Source organism: Colletotrichum destructivum, chromosome 7, assembly GCF_034447905.1.
Source record: "Colletotrichum destructivum chromosome 7, complete sequence".
Classification (NCBI taxonomy): Eukaryota; Fungi; Ascomycota; class Sordariomycetes; order Glomerellales; family Glomerellaceae; genus Colletotrichum; species Colletotrichum destructivum.
The window spans coordinates 1,118,082-1,132,454 of record NC_085902.1 but is presented as its reverse complement, the minus strand read 5'-3'; the positions used below and the strand labels follow the sequence as shown (position 1 = coordinate 1,132,454).

General features: G+C 55.8%; 4 protein-coding genes across 4 annotated transcripts; 1 reads left to right on the top strand and 3 right to left on the bottom strand.

Moving 5' to 3' along the window:
• Positions 1–4,562: 4,562 nt before the first annotated feature.
• CDEST_10889 (Putative helicase, Zinc finger, RING-type, Zinc finger, RING/FYVE/PHD-type) lies at positions 4,563–8,596 on the bottom strand (the record flags this gene model as incomplete). The annotated part of the gene is made up of 10 exons (XM_062927045.1): positions 4,563–4,940; positions 5,026–5,177; positions 5,272–5,755; positions 5,862–6,336; positions 6,392–6,499; positions 6,577–6,629; positions 6,687–6,766; positions 6,838–6,915; positions 6,970–7,160; positions 7,224–8,596. The coding sequence occupies 10 exons, from the start codon at positions 8,594–8,596 to the stop codon at positions 4,563–4,565; spliced, it is 3,372 nt and encodes a 1,123-aa protein (XP_062783096.1).
• A 706-nt stretch (positions 8,597–9,302) lies between these two features.
• Positions 9,303–11,545, top strand: CDEST_10888 (Putative pre-rRNA-processing protein Esf1). Its single transcript, XM_062927044.1, has one exon. It carries the CDS (start codon positions 9,342–9,344, stop codon positions 11,517–11,519), a length of 2,178 nt encoding a protein of 725 aa, XP_062783095.1. The 5' UTR covers positions 9,303–9,341; the 3' UTR covers positions 11,520–11,545.
• A 1-nt stretch (position 11,546) lies between these two features.
• Positions 11,547–12,254, bottom strand: CDEST_10887 (uncharacterized protein; the record flags this gene model as incomplete). Its single annotated transcript, XM_062927043.1, has 1 exon — positions 11,547–12,254. One exon carries the CDS (start codon positions 12,252–12,254, stop codon positions 12,015–12,017), a length of 240 nt encoding a protein of 79 aa, XP_062783094.1. The 3' UTR covers positions 11,547–12,014.
• A 328-nt stretch (positions 12,255–12,582) lies between these two features.
• CDEST_10886 (Putative tRNA-binding domain, nucleic acid-binding, glutathione S-transferase domain superfamily) lies at positions 12,583–14,041 on the bottom strand. The gene has a single exon (XM_062927042.1). It carries the CDS (start codon positions 14,004–14,006, stop codon positions 12,720–12,722), a length of 1,287 nt encoding a protein of 428 aa, XP_062783093.1. The 5' UTR covers positions 14,007–14,041; the 3' UTR covers positions 12,583–12,719.
• Positions 14,042–14,373: the final 332 nt, after the last annotated feature.

Genomic DNA, 14,373 nt, shown 5'->3' with positions numbered 1-14,373 from the left:
CCAAGGGTCGATGAATGGTCGATTGGTCGATTGGTCCTCGTTCACAGCCTTCCACGACCGCTATGGAACCAAAGACCCCTTGGCCATGTCCATGAGTCCAAGACCCGGGAAGAAAGGCTTCAGCGACGTCTCTCCCTATGCGGTCACCGGAACGGGACGTCACGTCCATCGCCTCGCCCCCCCCCCCCGCCCGGCCTCTTTGTGGTTGGGAACAGCTCTACGTCCGTATTTTCCTTTTTCGCATCGCGCTGCCCGGCACAACATTCCCCCTTTGGGCCTTTCCGAGCTCCCAGTCGCCACCACCAGGAGACACGACCCCTAATTTCATTTCCCATTGGGTCGAGTCTGATGTGAGATTGGCCCAGTCCAGATCGAAAACGCAGGCAAGACACGTCTCGACGCCCTGGGAGCCATGGCCCGTGGCTGGTGACATCTGTCACCCATCGTCTCCCTCCCCCCCCCTCTCCCTCTCTCCCTCTCTTCCAGGCTCACGCCCACGCCCACACCCACACATTTGTCTTGTTTCCGTGCCTCGCCTTCCCGGTGCGCCGGAACACTCATCTCGCAAGACACGAATGGCTTGCGCTATTGATCTCAAAGCTATCAGACAGGCCACGCTGCTCCTTAAAGGGCAGCACCTAGGAGACTTTGGGGCTGTCCTAGCAGGCTGGCCGCATCGACAGTACGACGTTGCGATGCTGTTGCTGCGATCCGCTCGACGGGAGAAACATACCAGGTGCGTGCATGCCCTCGCCCTCAAAGGAGGGAGAGGCCTGTCCTTCCTGGCCCTCGTCTCGACGAGTCCACGCCTTAACTAATACAGGTAGTCCGAGCCCTCGTTCAACCCCCGTTCAAGACTCGAGTTCAAACACAATCAGACGAATAAAACAAGCCCGCTCTCGAACGTCAAGTGCCCGCCGGCTGGGCAATACGCGTCATCAGCTAATATAGCTACCCAAGGGAACAGGCGCCAACACCAAGTTAAGGTATTGTATCCGCATCGCCATGGGATTTGCAACTTCTGGCCGCCCTGCTCTTGGACCTGATGCCAATTCCTGAACCAACACAGGCGAACCGCTCTCACCCCTTCCTTCCTTGCTCATTTCGACCAAGCAAGCTCGAAATCCACGATTAGCCCATCGCATCGTATCGGCATCTGCCGAGTTGATCCAACTCCCGCCTGCGCGCCACTCGTGATTGGTTGTCGGCCTCGATGCCGACGCTTGAGCCGTGCCACCCCAGTTAGAGATCGAAAGCTTAACCTTCGGACCGGGACTTGGGCACTGACTGTCGTTTGTGAGCGCCTCGACGGGGTCCCCCTCCCCCTCCTATCCTAGCTAGGTGGTTATCTCATCCAGTCTCTATCCTGGGGAACCAGCTCCCCACCCACACACCCACGAATACCTGCGTTCACCAACTGAAAGTCTGTAACGCGCCGTGGGTATCCGCTTTGGGTCACTTTGGCCATTCTTCAACACCGCAATCCCGCAGCTGTCATTTTTGAAATGGACAAAGGGGGAGGGGATAGGTTGGTGGGCTGGCCGAGGCACCACACGACAGACCACCCTTCCTCCCATCATCCTTGGCTTGCTGGCTCTTGCCCCCTTGCCCCCTCACGTAAGGCGGTGACTCTTGGCGCCACCATGGTCCATCAGGCGCCGGTTCTCCTATTTCCCAGCTCCAAGGAGTTTCGGCTCCGCAAAAGGCCATCCGTCCGAACCGATTGTTGGCATCAAATCAACTCCACCTCCGCATCTCCACCGCTCGTGCACCCCAACTCCGCCCTCGACCTTGCCAAAAAAAATCGAAACCGAGCCAACGCACAGCCGTCACCTCTGCGAACGGACGGCTTGTTGGGAGCTTGACTTTTGGATGCTGTTCTTCCCCAAAAACTCAGAAGCAAGTCGGCTCTTTGACATGTTGCGAGCTCTCTGACCCCGTTTTAGAAGAGCCGTTACACGTACACTTTCATCTCAGCCATCGGACGACGGACTTTATCTTCCGTGAGCTTTTCCGTCTCTTTGTCCGCGGTAAGGCCTTCTGACGGAGCGGCTCACGAACAGCCAATACGATGTTTCCAACCTCGTAACTCTGGCGGGTATGTCGATCCCAATGGGAAATGGGAATTAGTAGCCGGTCTAGCTCACATCTCGTGCTATTGAATTCATTCCATTCACACCCCGGAAGAGACCTGCGACTCAGACATGGCCCACGGTATCTTCCGCTCGGTACCTATATCGGATTCATCTTCCCGAATGCTTCGACTGAATCTGGCTGCCATTTGTTTAGGAAATCGACATGCGACGCAGGAAGACTTTGATGGAACAGAGAAACAAGTCTCCTCGAACCGGTTCTACTGGTCCAGCATTCAAAACTCCCCAGCATCCAGTGGGAGCTATGACCATCTCCGTCAGCTTCCGTGACGGTGCTCTGCGAATGTGACGGGATGTTCACTCCGCGACCTTCATATTGAGTTCGTCAGAGGACCTCATGCAGCCTAACCGCTTTAACACCCGACATAAGCGCGCTAGGTTTACGATGTGACGCGCAGACTAAAACCCACTATGCTATCGGTACTCTCAGGCCTTCGCCTCAACACCATGTCTGGGTGAAGCGCGTGACGCCCTCGACAAAGACTTTGATGCTAGAGCCGGCAATGCACTTGTTGCGATCGGAGCAGGGCAGGTAATCCTTTAGCCATTGCCAGCGGTCCTCCCACTAGACTACACGCCACTCATTATCTCCTTTTTGGTATCAGCTAACATGTCGACACCGGAGATGAAGGTAATCCCTTTTGCCGTGGATGTTCTCCTCAGAGGACCAAGGCTCCAAAGGTACCGAGACGTCGATCGTTTGGCTCCACCTAGATCCTCAAAAGTCGGTCTACCAGCATGTACTACCGTACGGGAATGTTATCAACGCTATGGTCATTCGCAAGAATAGAAGACCATGCCAACAGTCTGAACACTGCTCACTCTGGTGCGTCTTTAGAGAGCTCCCGGGCGCTTCCGTGTTCAGTTCCCAACTCTCTCTCTCTCTCGCCCCCACGACAGACCGATGACCCCGGTACCCAAGCTCCCGTGTCAGCACTTCAACCAAACCTTGACTTTTTGCAGCTGTCTGAGAGGAAAGGTTAGAGTGAAAGTTATTTCGGGCTTTCCTTTTCAGGCGAACAAAGGGCTGGTTCCAAGTCCGAAGGACTCGCTTCGCAAGCCTGGCGTTCGCGGTGTCACACACCCGTTTCGTCGCGGAATTCGATGGTCCGGCAACGGAGTCGACTCCGGCGAGAGTCGGGTTTCTTCTCGCAAGCTGTTCCCATGCCAGAGTCCTTGTACCGCCTGCGCCTACATGCGCCTGTCATGAGAAAAGTTGAACTTGTTACGTATCGCGGTTGGCGTCAGGCGTGGAGGACGGGGTCCTGGCTGTTGGATACCCGTCCATTTGCAAATATCCAAGTTCCAATTTGACGGAAGGAGAAAATGGGTGGATGCCACCTGCGGGTGGACAGCGCTGGGATGCCAAGGGGGCCTCGGGTGGAATCCCGACCCCTGAGCTTTCAGGGAGATAGGCAAGGGGTAATATGGTGTAGTGTACGATGTAGTAGTGTACTGTATGCAGGGCCCGTGTCGTTGATCCCGTACAAGGCTGGCGTGGAGGGCCGCTTCCTGGCCAGGTTGTGTCGATCCTGCGGCAACCCCAACCCCCTTTTCCTTCAACTCTTCCATCAAGCCTCTGCAGGTATCCATGCAGTCTTTCGATTGGACACCAGGGTGCCGGATGTGGCAGGGTAATACACCAGGGCAGGTAAAGAACTGACCACGAAAGGGGAAGATGGAGGGGGGGGGGGGGGGGGGGGGCCTGTTAGTCTGCTACTTTTTTAACATCAGGAGATCATCGTCAAAAAGGAAAGAAAACTCTCTGTCTGCAAGATTTTGGTAAGAGACGCAAAGTGCCAGCTTCTTTGCCCCCCTTCCGTGACGTCCGGTTGCAATCATAAATCAACTCTGACAGACTACATACACCAAGGTTCTTTCTTTTCCTTTCCTTTTTTCCCCCTGAATTTTGCTGAAGGATGTTCCTTTTTTTCTTGGGGGGGGAAAGAAAGGAGTCTTTCTGTCTGCGTCCTTTCTCAAAAGAGCCTCGTCCCAATAGCTAAGTAACTGGGTTGTCCTCTGCTGACCTCCTAACAGGCACACTCCCATGGGCATTTGGTTCATCATATGCACACGGAGCTTGGGTTTGGTGAGATGGTTGTCTCTTTTGGTGCTTTTTTCTATCTATTCTTACATGCCGTACCTCTTTTCCTATCTAAGTGACCAAGTCGAGAGAGGTAGGTTTTCTTCCATCATGACCAGGCCCTGACCGTCCTATCACCAACCAGAGGGCCTCAATTCCCCTGCAGTCAGTAGTTAGAGCAACCTCAAAGTCTGTGTCTCCAAGAGCCCTTGCAGATGCCCAGACGACCTACCCACCTTTGTCTGCCTCTGCCGCGCTTTCCCAATGGCAAACTCCCGCCTTGAACCAGTCTGTGTCGCGTCCAATCTGCAAGCTGTGTCAAAAGATCAATGAACGCCCCGAACACTCTCGGGACCGTTCTCCTCCTCAATCTCTTCGATCAAGCGCTGCTTGGTCTCGTCCCACGCGATAGGGGCAGTAAGAGCCATCCTCTCAAAGTCGCTGAGCATCTCGGTGACGCGGCCGTCGTCCTGCATGACGTATTCTATCTCCTGCGTCTTGCGGCCTTGCAGGTCCGTGATGTACTCATCGATGGTGTCGCGCGCCTTGATAGCAACGGCGTGCGAGGGCTTCAGCTGTCCCATGCGGTTGACGCGCCCGTTGGCCTGGTCGCCGGCGGACTCGTTCCACCACGAGTCGATCTGGATGATCCGGTTGGCGCAGGTCAGGTTGAGGGCCTGGCCGCCGACTCTCATCGAGGCAATCTTGTCGAGGAGGAAGCCAGTGTCAGCATACTTACTTGTTGTACTCAGGGGAGCTGGGGCGACAGGGCGAGGGGGGCTGACTTACAAGAATCTTGACCTTTGGGTCATTTTTGAACGCGTCCACCGCATCAATCTTCTCCTTTGTGGTGAGCTTGCCGTTGAGGTACACGAACGGAATCCCCTCGAGGTTCAGGACTACACCCAGCAGGACCGCGGTCTTGATGAACTCAATAAAGACTGGCAAGATAAAAAGTTAGTGCTGCAGGAACGCGGACGAGAGTGTGATCACCACGGGTGGATGAGGGAGGGGGGGTAGACAGTCAGAACACACTGATAATCTTGTCCTCGGGCGCCTCCATCTGCCACTGGAGGATAATCTCCTTGGTGACTGTGAGCTTGGTGCCGGGGCAAGGGACGCCGCCGTTCCAGTTCACGCTGATGTTGACGAACATGGCGTCGTTGTCGTCGAGGACAGGGAGGTTATTGATGTAGTCGGCACCGTGCTTGCGCCGCATGACCCTCTTCCTCTCGCGATTCTCCTGGACCTTGCGGCTTTTCGCCGCAATTTTCTGCCTGCTGGTCGCATTGTTGGTGACCAAGGTCTCGTCTTTGGGATCCTCGTTGTCGGACTCGTCGTTGTCCGAATCCTCGTCGCCAGACTCCTCCGTCACCTCCGAGACGTGCCCCTGAGCCATGGCCTTGAGGGTCGGGACCCGTTCAATTTTGAGCTTGTCCAACGAGTGTTTGCACGTCGGGCATTTCTTCAGTTTGAGCATCTTCTTGTAGAAGCATGCACCGCAGATGATGTGGTTGCACTGGAGACTACTCAGCATATGGTTTTCTCAAGGTTCACAACATTAAGGGGAGAGAACAAGATGTGGGATAAAGGGTTTTGGGGAGGGGGGGAGGCGATTCTCATACCTCAGCGATGCGCCAAGGGTCGGCTTGCTGCCTCTGCTTGCATATGCCGCATTTGATGTCGACAATCTCTTTTTCGGCAATCGTACCCTCGAGCAGGCGAGACATGGAAAACATGCCTCCAAAGCTGGACTTGCCAAAAGGGTCCATCGGGGCGTAGCTGATTTCCTGGGGCGTGAGAGGGGGGGGGCCCTCTTCGTCATCGCTGTCGGGCTGCTGGGTGTTGGTGCTGCTGCTGCTGGCGACGGCGTTGGCAGAGGCGGTGTCAGGATCTACTCTGCTTGTACGTCTTCCGATCTGGTGATAGACCCATCTCTTGCCCTCGAATTCCTTGAGTCTGTCGATCAACGTCCGGATGGTCGCGCAGTCGATCTTTTCGAGGAACGACTTCTCCAGCAGATAGGGGTGCGATATGGCTCTTCTCTTGTTGGCCATTGCGACAATCGATGCCTTGCTTTTGAAGTGATCGGTGATGGCACTTGATAACATATTAGAAACGAAGGATCCGACGAGGACTGGTTTGTTCTACTTACTCATAGATGAGTCGTTCCTCCTCGGACAGGTTGACCCAGCGGATCTCGGCGTCGAAGTTGGGAATGCCCTCCAGCATTTGCTTTCCCAAGAACTCGTCTTCATGGTTCCTACCATGCCATCATCATGTCAGTCTATTCTGGGGGCGGGGGGGGGGGGTTAGTGATAAAGTCCGAATCAAGCTTACCGGCGGATTGTGATCTGGTTGATCAACGCGTCCAACTTCCTGGCGGCATCGGGCTGCGACTCGATCAGCTTAAAGGAACGTCGCTCCTATCAGGTGTTCACAAGACTTACTCCCTTCTTGTAAATTCGGATGAAGTCCTTCTTTGTGTCTATACCCTCTACCCGAACGAGCTTCACATAGGGATAGATCTCTGCGATTGAAATTCCTGGTTAGCAATTGTGTGAACAAAGGGGGAGGGGGAGGCAGTAAGTGAGGTCACACCTTTGCATTGGTTGATCAGTGGAGTTCCACTGAGTCCCCAGACTCTCTTGGTGTTCAACTGGTAGCAGGAAAGGAATGCTGTGGAAGGTGTCGGTTAGCAGCTGTGTGAAGAAGCCTCACAGGCGAACCTACTCTGAGTCTCCGAATTCTTGATGGTATGAAGCTCGTCAAACACAACGCGGTACCACTCGATGTCGAACAGGGGGCCGGCGATTTGCTTCACGGCCGCTCGGAGCGCTTGCGTTCCCTTGCCATGCTTCGTGATCAGAGCCTCCATCTTCTTTCCCGATGGATACTTGAGGAGCTCCTGATATGTCGTGATGCTAGGCAAAAGTGGTCAGTTGAGGCTGTGGCTGAAGTAGAGCAACGAACGAAGCAAGACTTACACAATTTTGTACTGGGCGATCTGACTGATCTCCAGCGTGTTTGATCCCTTTTTGAAAACCAGCACGTCTCCAGGCTGAATGTCGCTGGTATGCTTGATGATGGCCTCTGACCATTCCTTTAGGACATTGGGCCCGGGAACAACCACCAGCGTACCACCGCAGCCCGCTTGAATGTCCTCAGGAAGAGGGGGACAACCTACTATGAGCAGAAGACTGGTGAGGGTTTTTCCCATACCCATTTGGTCTCCCAAGATGCCTCCGTTGGGTCGCTCTGTGGCATTCTCTCTGATGACCATGCGGGCCGAGGCCTGTAACTGCCATCCTCGAACAGGCGTCTTCATGCCCCTCAGCAAGTAGTCAGAGACACCAACGCAAGTGATAGCCCCACGGCCCCAGATCTTCATCCCCAGTCTTGCGTCCTCCCGCTGCGACCCAAGGTGTCTGTTACTGTCTCCTTCGGTAGTGGCCATTGCAATCTGCCGCATTCTCACTTGCCTCGACACCTTGGCTTGGTTGGGGTTCGGGATAGCTCCAAGTTCAGGCAAAGCACTAGAACCAAGCTCTTCTAGGTCGCTGAGGTGGTTATTCGTCGTTCTTCGCTGCCGCCGGCGTTTCGCTTTGGGGGGCTGTAACTCAATGTCAGTGATACCTGCCTTACGCTTCGCCTGGATCTGACGGATGAAGTCCCTCTTCAGGTTCTTGTCAGCCTTTTGTCTGAGAAATGCTGTGTACTCTTGGGCTGTACGAGCTTGCCGTGTGACTGAATCTTTTGTGGTGTTGTCGTCAGCAAATGCCACCCGCTTTCTTTTCTTTCCGGCGAGCTTTGTACCTGGGGCCTGTCCTTGGACCTCGTACTCTGAATCGTCTTCAGCGTCCATCATCAGTTCGTCATCCATGCTTTCCTGCATTTCATCATCATCCACCTCGCTCTGGCTGACTTCTGAATCCATTGTTCTAGTTAGAATTGCAGAATGTTCAGTGGCTGCAGTTGATTGAGCTGGTGACGCGACAGTGTTCAAGCTGGCCAAGATCATTTCTGTGTCTTCTTCCTCTTCTCTCTTGGTGCTGTCATTTTCGAAAACTTCTTGACGGACAAAGAGATCTGAGTTTTCCTCCATAGTGTTGGGCACTGGCGGAAGGCAACTGGGCTCGTACAAATCATGCATACTCATGAATTGCTGTTGAAGAAGTTCATCCTCAGTCTGGGAAGAAAGGTTGGCGGGCTTGCGATCTCCTGAGTGTGAAGGAGAGTTAAAGGCGGTCTGCTCTTCTGATTGCGAATTGTTCTGGGGATTGTCTTCTAATAATTTGTAAGACGACCAAGGCGGAAGGGTTGCCTTCTTTCCCTTGTGGCCTTTGAGAGGGAAGTCCATGATGAAGGCAAGAGCGTCGTCAACTCAAGTTAGGGGCAGTCTAGAAAAAGAATTCCTGAACTTGATGAAGAAATTGAGAGTAGGAAGAAAAGATACCTGGCCACAGAGGGTTCGAAATTTGAGATGAGGGAGAGGGTGGAAGGAGAGGGTGGAGGGATAACAAGGAAAGAGCAAAAGCTTGGGTAGCTGGAGCAAATTTGCGGTGAGTATGGAAGGTTCTAAAAGGGATAAGTGAGACCTGAAATCAATCAAGCAACTAAAGAATGGAGCTTGTTGTGTTGTGGTCTGGTGGAAGTTGAAATGGGTGTGCGGGTTAAGAAAAGGGCTGGCTCTTATAGGTAGTGTTGGAAAAAAAAAAAAAAAACCTCAGGCTTGTGTTTACGGAAGGCACACGAGGCGAGGTTCCATTTACAAGAGGAACGTGCAAGGAAGAAAAACCAAAAGGCGTATTCATATACTTGCAGGTGGGAATAGCTTCATCTTCATCTTCCTCAAAGGGAGCTCAGCTGTTGCCAGCTGGTTTTAGTACAGCCACCTGGCAGGCCAGGTGTCTAAGGAGACCCCCGCCCGTCTCACTGAGTCTCACCGAATCTCACCGAGAAAGTAGCTGACCGCTTTCTGGCAGAACATATTGAGTGCCCCACTAAATTTTCATCGACCCCCACGGCCGAGTAGCATTTTCCAGGTGCATGCGACACGGCGAAGATTTGCATCATCCCGCAACCTTCAATTCCACATCGCAACCATGTCTTCAAAATCGAGCAAAAATGGCAAAAATGGCAAAATCGCTGACTCCCGGTTCTCGAATTTCGAGACCGACCCTCGCTTCCGACTTCCGTCCAAGAAGCAGACCAAGACGACAATCGACAAGCGCTTCTCCCGCATGCTGAAGGACGACTCTTTCACAGGCACCGCAAAAGTCGATCGTTACGGCCGAAAAGTCAAGTCCGACACTAAGAAGAAGGCTCTGCAGCGACTCTACGAGCCTGAGGATGGTGAAGAGGAGGATGAGGAGGAGCAGGACAAGGGTATGGAGGTCGAGGCCGACGACGTGGTGGAGCGCGAGCTGGCAAAGGCCAACGCCAAGTACGATCCCGCGCGTGGCGGCGGTTTCTCCGAGTCTGAGTCTGAGTCCGAGTCCGAGGACGACGACGAGTCGGACGAAGAAACCACTGCCGTGGCCGACCCCAAAGCGTCCATGTCGCGCCTGCACGACGAGCAAGCCGACGTCGAGGATGGCGAAGTCACGAACCGCATAGCGATCGTCAACCTTGACTGGGACAACATCAAATCGGCAGATCTGTTTGCTTTGTTCGCCAGTTTTTTGCCCTCCACCGGCGGCCGCATCGAGAAGGTCTCGGTGTACCCTAGCGAGTTCGGCAAGGAGCGCATGGGGCGCGAAGAGCTGGAGGGTCCTCCGAAGGAGATCTTCAAGAAGTCGGATGGTTCCGACGAAGATAGCGAAGACAGCGAAGCAGAGGAAGAGGCGATCAAGAAGGAGCTGTTGGAGGAGGGCGACGCGGAGGACTTTGACCACGATGCGCTGCGCAAGTACCAGCTCGACCGGCTGCGATACTTCTACGCCGTCATGACCGTCTCCGACAAGACGACGGCACAGAAGCTCTACGAGGCCACCGACGGCACCGAGTACCAGTCATCATCCAACTTCCTCGACCTGCGATTCATCCCCGACGATGTCACCTTTGACGACGAGCCCAGAGACGAATGCGACAAGATGCCGGAGGGATACAAGCCCGTCGAGTTCACCACCGACGCCCTGCAACACTCCAAGGTCAAGCTCACATGGGATGTCAACCCCGATGACGCTGCGCGCAAGGCCTCCATCAACCGTGCTTTTACCGGTAGCCGCTCGCAGCTCGAGGAGAACGACCTGAAGGCATACCTGGCCAGCGACAGCGAGGACGATGGTGATTCGTTCGCGGGCTTCGAAGACGAGGAGAAGAAAGAGGATGAGGAGGCGGCTGCCGAGCCCAAGCTCTCCAAGAAGGAGCTCGCCCGCCGGAAGATGAGAGAGGCCCTGGGTTTGGGCGCCGAGGAAGAGAAAAAGAAGTCCAAGGATGGCCCCGTCGGCGAAATGGAGATCACTTTCACGCCCGCCCTGACAGAAAGCAAGAAGGACAAGAAGCCAGAGGAGGAAGAGACGACTATCGAGAAGTATAAGCGCAAGGAACGCGAGCGCAAGGAGAAGAAGCGCGAGGCAGCCCGCGCCAGACGCGAGGGCGGCACGGCAACCACAGAGGTCGCAGAGCCCGCAGAGGAAGAAGAGGTTGGCGACGCGGGAGAGGACCTCGGCTTCGACGACCCTTTCTTCACGACCGATGAGCCGGTGGCGGCGTCCAAGACCAAGACGTCGGTCCGCAAGGAAGAGCGCCTGGCGAAGCGCGCGGCACGCGAAGCCGAGGAAAAGGAGAAGGCGGAGCAGAAGGCACAGCTGCAGCTGCTGATGGCGGACGAGAACGACAACGAGCAGGCGGCGCACCTGGACCATTTCGACATGAACGAGATTCTCAAGGCGGAGAAGCTCAAGAAGAAGAAGGGCAAGGCGGCCAAGCGTCTGGCGGCCAAGAAGGCGGCGGCCGGCGGCGACGAGAACGTCGGCTTGCAGCAGGACTTCCGGATGGACGTCGACGACGACCGCTTCAAGGCCGTGTTCGAGAGCCACGAGTACGCCATCGACCCGTCGAACCCCAAGTTCAAGGGCACCGAGGCGATGCAGAAGCTGCTCGAGGAGGGCCGCAAGAAGAGGAAGGCCGGCGCCGGCGACGACGAAGAGGCGCCCGCGGAGAGGGAGGGCAAGAAGGCCAAGAAGTCCAAGGGGGAGAGGAAGGCGGAGGACGAGGAGCTCAGCAGGCTCGTGGCGTCGGTCAAGAAGAAGGCGAGCAGCAAGGCCGGCAAGAAATAGGCATGAGTCCTGTAAGATTTTCCTATCAGTTGGGAGGCGTGTGCGCGCGTGTGTGGTCATACCCTAGACGGCGGATGGAGCTCAAAAGTTATTGCAAATGTACAAAGCACATGGTCACTATGCGAAGAGAGTTTTCTCATAAAAGGGGACAGGGTTCGTCCTTTTTTAGTGTGTGATGGTATCCCGTAACTTGCTACTTAAGGGGGAGTATCTCGTGCTCGTAAAAAGTTGGTTCAACGACTCAGAAACTCAGGCGTCCTATTTCATACAGCTGGCAGTCCTTTAGCCATTGCCAAGTCCGTATCACAGCATTCCACGTACCCAGCACCTCACTTGTATTGGCATGTGCTTCCTTCATGACAAGAGATGTTGCGGGTGTCGCGTCTCATGGGAGCATGTACCGCGCGTCGGAGCGCTCGCTGGCCCGATGGAAGACGAAAGGACTGGGCGAAGCTGACGAAGCTGACGACTGACCGAAAGAACCGCGGCGCGCATTCAGATCGTGTGGTCTACCGGCGGCATCCGAGTGTCTCGCTGGGAAGGGAGAGACTCCTGGCGAGTCTCGCCGTCATCGTCGTCGTCGTCGGCGGCGACGGCGCGGCCCGTGTCGGGCTTCCAGCTCATGCGATTCTCGCGATACCAGCTGGAGATGTTCGCGAGGACGACGAGCTCGATGAGGATGCCGATCGAGAGGGCCACGGCGACGGCTTTGAGGACCGGCTGTGGGATTTCCATGGTGGGCGATGGATGCTCTTGTTTCTCTTGAAGGGTCGTGGGGAGGGGGCGGCCTGGTGTGGGATATCCTCTGACTTTTGTGGTTTGCGGATGGCGAGGATCGGGGGAGTGGTCTTAGGGAAGGCAAGGTAAGATGGACGGAGAGGGTTTTCAAAGGATCCAGAACGGGAAGGAAAACAAACATACACATGGCGGCTTGTTGCGTTTGGAAGATAATGTCGGTGTGCGCTTTACGAGGCCATGCAACAAGTCCAGGGGAACTAGCAGAAAAGTGACCGTCACAAACGCCTGGCCCAACAGCAAACACGTGAGGCTTATTAGATGCAAAGGGGGGGAATATTTTTTCTAGCTTTTGATGACCCAGTAATTCACTTCTAGGTTCAGCTTTCGTTTTTCATCAATGACCATAAAGACATCAAAAGAGCCTCAACATCTCTTGTTTCCTGTCTTTCTTTCTTACTCCCATTACCGCACAACGGCGTCCTTCAGGCTGGGAACGGTGCAAAGGCCACCGGACTTGGTCACCAGCTTGCCGACACCCTGCTTGCCGAGGGCCTCGACGACGCCGGCGTCGAAGGCGACAGCCAGGTCATCGGTGGTGGTAAATCCGGGCTGGAAGGTCTCCCAGATCTTCTTCTTGGGGTTCAGGACACCCTCGGGTTCTCCCTCCCAGCCCTCGAAGTAGACTCTCTCGCCAGCCTTTGAGTCAGCGGGGGGCGTGACGAGCTCGACGGGGCCCTTGTGGTCGTCGACCTCGCCCTCCTTGAGCTTGGGGGAGGCGGCGAGGACCATGGCGCACGACTTAATGCCGCGCATCTTGACGGGCTTCAGGTTGCAGACGACGACGACCTTGCGGCCCTGCATGGACTCGAGGGGCACGAGGCCGTTGAGACCGGAGCAGACGGTGCGGCAGACCTGGCCCTCGTACTCGGTGGTGTCGTCGTTGGGCTCGTCGCCGACGGCGATGGTGGAGACGTAGAGCGAGTCGGCCTCCGGGTGCTTGATGGCCTTGAGGATGTGGCCGACGCGGAGGTCGATGAGGGCGGGGGACAGGGGCGCGGCGGGGGCGGCGGCCTTCTGGGGCTTGGGGGCCTTCTCCTTCTTCTCCTTCTTAGGCTTCGCGTCGCCACCGGCAACGACGGCCTTGACCTTGTCCTTGGCCTCGACGACGGCCTCCTTGACCTTTTCGCCGGCGGACTTGTCCTTGTTGTCCTTGGTGCGGTCGGGGATGGCGGCGGGCTTGTCGCCACCGGCGGCGGCGGCAGCGGCGGCCTTCTCCTTCTTGAGGCGCTCCTTCTCGGCCTTGGCGTCGACGGGGGGCTTCACGTAGAGGACCTCATCGAGCTGGACGGGGACCTTCTCCTCGGGCTTCACGTCGGCGGCGAAGGCGGGGTAGTTCTGGACGAAGTCGAGGTGGCGGACGATGTGGGGGTAGCCCTTCTCGCCGGTGCGCTGCTCGGGAGACCAGGCGGCGACGAGGGGCCGGACGGCGGAGTAGAGGGCGGTGTCGGCCTTGCTGGGCTTGGTGCCGAGGAGGGTGGTGCGGGTGCTCAGGTGGGAGTTGAGGGTGTCGAGGATCGGGGATGCGTCGTCGGCGGAGGCTGTCTGCTGCAGGCGGGCGGCAGTGGTGAGCCACTGCTGAATCTCGGTCTCCTCGTTGGGAGTGTAGGTAGTGTTGGAGGCCATTCTTGCGAGTCGAAAGGGGGAGAGGCTGCGGGAGATGGGTCGGATGGCACGCAGAGGGGAGAGCATCGGTTGTGTGAGTCTGAGATGGGAAATTTTAGTAGGTGACTGCGGGGTACTAGTGGTAGCAGAGCGAAGGGACAGGAAGGACTGCCCCTCCACGCCAATTTCAAGTGCATATATGCCTCAGGCACGCTGTTCTCTCGGTCAAGAAGGCACCCAAGTGGGTGACAATTCGGTGGACCTCGGTGAACGTGTTCATCTCATTCCCCAATATTATCACTTCTAACAGCCGTTGCCGTGTCAATTGGTACTTGAAAATGAAACTGCATTAGAGGTTACTCCTCAGCTACGCAGTGTGTGGTATTAATGAAACCCATAAATCTACAACAGCGCCAACTTCAGTTAACGTACATGCATAGCAAGTGGCCCATCA